Here is a 6183-nt window from a genome sequence, read left to right as displayed (position 1 = left end):
GTGTGCGGCGCCGGAGCCCGCAGGGGGCAGCGCTGTGGCCCCGGCAGTGGCGGCGCGGCGCGGGCCGTGTGCGGCGCCGGAGCCCGCAGGGGGCAGCGCTGTGGCCGCGGCAGCGGCGGCGCGGAGCGGGCCGTGTGCGGCGCCGGAGCCCGCAGGGGGCAGCGCTGTGGCCGCGGCAGTGGCGGCGCGGCGCGGGCCGTGTGCGGCGCCGGAGCCCGCAGGGGGCAGCGCTGTGGCCGCGGCAGTGGCGGCGCGGCGCGGGCCGTGTGCGGCGCCGGAGCCCGCAGGGGGCAGCGCTGTGGCCGCGGCAGTGGCGGCGCGGCGCGGGCCGTGTGCGGCGCCGGAGCCCGCAGGGGGCAGCGCTGTGGCCGCGGCAGTGCGGGCGCGGCGCGGGCCGTGTGCGGAGCCGGAGCCCGCAGGGGGCAGCGCTGTGGCCGCGGCAGTGGCGGCGCGGCGCGGGCCGTGTGCGGCGCCGGAGCCCGCAGGGGGCAGCGCTGTGGCCGCGGCAGTGGCGGCGCGGCGCGGGCCGTGTGCGGCGCCGGAGCCCGCAGGGGGCAGCGCTGTGGCCCCGGCAGTGGCGGCGCGGCGCGGGCCGTGTGCGGCGCCGGAGCCCGCAGGGGGCAGCGCTGTGGCCGCGGCAGTGCGGGCGCGGCGCGGGCCGTGTGCGGAGCCGGAGCCCGCAGGGGGCAGCGCTGTGGCCGCGGCAGTGGCGGCGCGGCGCGGGCCGTGTGCGGCGCCGGAGCCCGCAGGGGGCAGCGCTGTGGCCGCGGCAGTGCGGGCGCGGCGCGGGCCGTGTGCGGAGCCGGAGCCCGCAGGGGGCAGCGCTGTGGCCGCGGCAGTGGCGGCGCGGCGCGGGCCGTGTGCGGCGCCGGAGCCCGCAGGGGGCGCGCGCGGGCCGGCCGGCGGGGCCGCGGCGCGCGCCTTCCCTCCCAAGATGGCGGCGGCGGGCGGCGTGCCCGTGCGCGTCTGCCACCAGGAGATCGTCAGGTTCGACCTGGAGATCAAAGCGGCCGTGCAGGTACTGCCGCCGGCCCCCCCGCCGCGGCTGCCCCCGGACAGGGCCGTGGGGCGGCCGCCGCCTTGCGCGGGGAGCCCCGGCCGGGCCGAGCGATGTCCGCCGCGGGCCGCGCTGACGGGGCCGTTGTCTTGCAGGACATCCGGGACTGCCCGGGGCCGCTCAGCGCCCTCACGGAGCTCAACGCCGTGGTGAAGGAGAAGTTCCGCCACCTCCGCGGCCGCATCCAGGTGAGGCTCCCGGGCGGGGGCCGCTGCCGTGACCGCAGGCCGGCCCGAGGCGGTGGCGCGGCGGGGAGTCGCGGCTGTGGGACCTGGCCGCTGGTCGTTCTCGCTTTGGCCGGGAGTGCGAGTTGGCAGGTGGCGGTTGTTGATCGCGTCTTCGTGTTTCTGCTTTCCGCCAAAGGAGCTGGAACAGATGGCCAAGGAGCAGGATAAAGAGTCGGAGAAACAAGCCTTACTGCGAGAAGTAGAAAACCATAAGAAGCAAATGCTCAGGTGGGTCGTGTTGCCAGTCCCACGTAACCAGAGGTAATCTCGACATGTACAGCATCTTTCGGACCCCGTTTTGCAATTAAAGGTCACTGACATGATACTGTTTTTCCCAAAATGAGAGAGAATCAGGGGTGGAAAGGATTCCATTCACCTTTCCTCCCTCCTGACCTGACCCCCTAACCGTGGCCCGGCCCTTTCAGCAATTGAGCATGTAAGTAGGTGTCTTGAGAGTCTGTAGTTTGACAGCTGGCACAGTTCTCTTCTTCCCTGGCACCAAAACCAATACACTTAAGAGAATAAATAACAGGACAGTGTGGTGATACTCCGCAGTGTAACACAGAGTAAGTCTGTGCGCAGATCCAGGCTGCACAGTTACAGCAGTGATTGCTTTGGGAAAATTGGTTTTGCTTGCAAGGTGTTACTGTCATGTTACAACCCTGTACTCTTGTGATTTCAGCAACCAGGCAGCTTGGAGAAAGGCAAACCTGGCTTGTAAAATTGCCATCGACAACTCAGAGAAAGATCAACTGCTGCAGGGAAGAGACTCCTTAAGACAAAGGTATTAAACTGTACAGTCAAAGATATAAATGGTGTGCTATATTCACTGGTTTTAAATGGAAGTGACATCATGTTTTTAAGTTACTTAACTGTGTCCAGAGCATGGTTTTTCTGTGGAGAAAAACCTTTACCTTTTGTGGAGATTTAAACTGTCAAGGATCGTGGTCATTTCAGGTTTTCTTGGTGTTGGCACATCTAAGCAGAAAAGGGGATCAGTGAGCCTTCTTGGTCTTTCTGTCTGTCATTTACATTAATTCCAGTCAGAGTTATAAACAAATAATGGATGATTATGTAGACTGTTTGCATGTGCAGAACTGGATGTAAACATGTGTAATTTCTGTTTTGAAAAGCTGCTGTGTTTAGTAACATGAAGCAACAAAAGGGATACCCAGAGTAATACAGTAGTAGTTTGTATTGGTGCTTCCACACCAGCTCATCAAGTTGTACAGACATGGATGAATAAGGGGTGAAATACAGGCCCCCATGAGATTCTGAGTCACCAACAGTTGTTTTGGCTTATGACTTTAACAACAACAACTAATAATAATGTTATTATTTAGTGAAGTTAATCTGGATTTCTGATGTTATAAACTAATTGTGTCTTTTGTACATTGCTAGACATGTTTAGTGGCAAGCTCTTGTTCTAAGCTCCTTGGCAGCAACATTTTCCCCACAGTACCCAAACACACAAATTTATCCCTTCCTCCTTTTCTTTTTCAGGAAGACTACAAAGGAAAGTCTGGCAGAAAGTGCAAGTAACATCACGGAGAGTCTGATGGGCATTAGCAGAATGATGTCACAGCAAGTCCAGCAAAGTGAGGAGACCGTGCAGACCTTAGGTACAGATGTTACTCGTGTTTGGGTTTGGATTGGATGGTTGAAGCACCTTTTGTCAGTTGTGTTAGGATGGGGAGAGGCCAACTGACATGGTGTGGAGCGTTGTGGAAACTTGCTTTGCTGTAGGAGAACATACTATGATGATAACTAAAGGACCATCCAGCAGAGCTTCTCTCTGCACATGAAGAGAGAACAATCATGAGCATTGCGTGGAGCTGTTTGTTGGAGTTTCTACTTCATGATTATGAAAAGGAAAAGAGAGCAGGATAAGGAGCTTTTGTTTTAGCTTCACTTAAAAGCAATGTGTGTTCACATAGTGCCAAGAGTGTGTTTGGAGTCACTCTGTGCTACTGTCCTGGCACAGGTTTGGTAATGGCAGAGAAGATAACAACGTTGCTACAAGTCCATACACTGAGGAAACTTGGTTTTCACCCAGTCTCCAGCTGGGATGACTAAGAGACAAGGAGATCAAGTGACTTGAACCCAAGGTCACTTGCTCTGTCAGCAGTGCATCATGGACTGTGAAACTAAAATTTCACCCAGTTCTTTGGCTTAGACTCCTAAGACAATAAATCAAGTGACCTGTCAGAACTAGTGATTCATGAAGCGTTTAGAAGTTGGATCTGTGTTGCCAGGGCCTCTTACTAGCTGTGCTTTTGGGCAGAAGAGAGGACAGTTTAAAGATGAGGATAAATAACACACCATTTTCCCTCCTTGTTCTCAGCCCCCATCCGAGGATGGCAGCTGGACACGGTTTGTTCGGGAAAAAGTAGTGTGTTTCTTCTCCCAGTAAAAAGACAGTTTGGCAGACACTTTCTCACCCTGTTTCTGACTGAACAGCACTTGGAGTTCATCAAGCAAAAAACTATCTAAGGTCATTTACAAAACCCAGCTGCAAATGCTGAACCTGGAGTTAAGAGTTTCCTTGTCTTCTGAGCAAGTCCTATCTCGGTATGCAGTGAATATCTGCAGCTGTGAAGCAGGGAAGCTCTGCCTTGTCATTAACAGGTTTTCTATTTTCACTTGGATCCAAATGCCTCTTAAAGATGAGGCATGATGGTTTGCAGGATATTACAGACACGTTGCTACTATGCTTGTTTTTGTGAACCAGACGACGTGGAGGTTGACCTTTCTTTCATCAGTCAGTTCAGTGTAGAGTGGTACACCAGCATTCGCTGCTGTACAGGGTGTGCATTCTGTAATGTAAGAAAATGAGGACTCCTGGGCTTTTGATGATTTGAAAGGAGAAAGACTGAGGACACTGGGGCCTGCATTGGTTTTTTTGCTTGTTATCCTCCCAGGAAAAGGGAAGTTGAAAGGGACTGATGGTCCATCTTCCTGTTTTGGCATATTCTGCTCTTTAGTTGAGGCCAATCAGTGCACTTCAGTTGATTGTTTTATTATTAGGAGAATAAAAAAAAGTGGTCTTCAATAACTTGAAACTGTTTGAGATGAATCACTAAGGATCTCCTACTGCTGCATGCTGCTTTTGCACTTTCTGCATCTGAATCACACAGACGTACTGCTCTTCCTTGAGGGAACAGCTTCAGTTGTTGTTTACACAAATACTGACCTGTCCTGCTGCTGCTAGAACCGATGCTGATGGTGGCAGCCACTTCTCTCAGATTGGTGGTTCTAGCACCATTCTTATTTCACTCTGCTTCTCATGAGTCCTTGTTCATTAAAAACCACAAAACTAGCAACCTAAAAGCTAGAAGTGCAGGCTCAGGATGCAGGGCTTCTAAGCCATTCGTTACTCTGGCTTTGCATTTTTCCTTAGCACGTGAGAATACTGACTTGTGAGAGCTCCTGCAACAGCAGCCTGCATTTGTCTTACCCACAAGTCACCCTGACCCAGCAGGATCTCACAGACACTCTGTGTTGCCAAATACTTCGCTTATATCCTTTGTCATGTATTTCTAAAGCACAACCAGCTGATCTCTTTTTCCTCCCCCCCCCCCCCCAACCCCTTTCAGCCAATTCCTCACGAACCATCCTGGAAGCAAATGAAGAATTCAAGTCCATGTCTGGGACAATTCAGTTGGGGCGAAAGCTGATCACGAAGTACAACCGCCGGGAACTGACGGACAAGCTGCTGATCTTTCTCGCCCTTGCCTTGTTCCTGGCCACAGTGCTCTATATTTTGAAAAAAAGACTCTTTCCATTTTTGTAATATTCCAAGGCTAAACTGAACTATTCCAAAGCAAAACCAGAGAGGGATGGCGGCGTGACGGTAGAGCTTTTCAATAAAACAATGAAGGGATACTGCAATAGCTGAAAGAGCGTTAGAGCCAGACGTGACTTTATCCCATGGAGCACGTGGCATGCCTGAGAAGAGTCAGGAAGAAGCAGGTAGATCAAGGTGTGGAAAGAAGAAACCCCAACTGGCCTGTAGATTCTGGGAATGAGGTGCTCAAAAGTGCCAAGCTTCTCCACCTTCCTTCATTTTGCCTGGAAATTAACTTTTATCCTCGGCTTGGACTGGAAGCTGCTTTGACATCTGTGTGTAAGGTGCTGAGAGGCTGAGGAAGGATGGAGGGGGAGAAACTCACATACATTCCACTAATAAAACTATTTATTGTAACCATGTAAACTCAAGTTTTGTTTGCAAACAAAGTGTAATGGATTGAAAGTGCCTGTATAACTTCCAGTGTAAAAATTCTGCTTAATAGCAGTGTTTGCTTCTGGGTTGTTTTTTTTCTGGGAGCATAGCACACATACAGGTCCTGTTCCTCTGGCCTTGGGAGGGTCTAACCCAGGTGAGAATGTGAGCTCTGCTTGTTATTGTGTAATTCCCACAACAGATTGGAGAATCACATTGCTCATCTGTTGAAATCAAAAGCCTTTTTGCTACTTTTTGTTGTAGAATTCCACTTCATACTTTATATTTGCAAAATACTGCCAAGTTTTTAAGTTTGGAAGTTTTTCTTGCTTATAAGGTTTGTGTTTTCTAAGTGAGTAAAACCATTTACAATGACCCTTCCCCATCCCCAGTGCTTTAGTAATGGGAGTTGATTTGCTTTCATACGAAATACCAACCTGCCACACTCCATCTAGTACCTTCAGGTATCAAAAGCTGCACTGCAATGTTCCTAAAACAGCTTGCCTTCCCCTCTGGAAATTGTTTCATCACTGCTTCACTGCTGGTAAAATTGACATTCACTTTGGGAGATTCTCACAGAATGGCTAAATACTACCTTCATTTAGTAGATGGAAGTAAACCTTTTTAGAAGGCAGTGCTACACATGTCCTGAGAAGCAGTGTCAGGCAAATTGCAGC

The 6183-nt window shown here is 52.1% G+C and overlaps 1 protein-coding gene across 1 annotated transcript; it reads left to right on the top strand.

The window, feature by feature from the left end:
- The first annotated feature begins 916 nt into the window (after positions 1–916).
- BNIP1 (BCL2 interacting protein 1) lies at positions 917–5575 on the top strand. The gene is made up of 6 exons (XM_062003058.1): positions 917–1018; positions 1153–1245; positions 1421–1512; positions 1967–2068; positions 2788–2906; positions 4881–5575. Exons 1-6 carry the CDS (start codon positions 935–937, stop codon positions 5075–5077), a joined length of 687 nt encoding a protein of 228 aa, XP_061859042.1. The 5' UTR covers positions 917–934; the 3' UTR covers positions 5078–5575.
- The last annotated feature ends 608 nt before the right edge of the window (positions 5576–6183 follow it).

The sequence above is a fragment of the Colius striatus genome, chromosome 9, assembly GCF_028858725.1.
Source record: "Colius striatus isolate bColStr4 chromosome 9, bColStr4.1.hap1, whole genome shotgun sequence".
Lineage (NCBI taxonomy): Eukaryota > Metazoa > Chordata > Aves > Coliiformes > Coliidae > Colius > Colius striatus.
The sequence above is the reverse complement of the archived record's forward strand: the minus strand, read 5'-3'. Positions and strand labels throughout refer to the sequence as shown.

Excerpts from the sequence above, each read along its gene's own strand:
- BNIP1 (XM_062003058.1), top strand. The coding sequence starts at position 935 with ATGGCGGCGGCGGGCGGCGTGCCCGTGCGCGTCTGCCACCAGGAGATC. Across the intron at positions 1,019-1,152 it reads AGATCAAAGCGGCCGTGCAG|GACATCCGGGACTGCCCGGG; the intron begins GTACTGCCGCCG and ends GTTGTCTTGCAG. Across the intron at positions 1,513-1,966 it reads CATAAGAAGCAAATGCTCAG|CAACCAGGCAGCTTGGAGAA; the intron begins GTGGGTCGTGTT and ends TTGTGATTTCAG.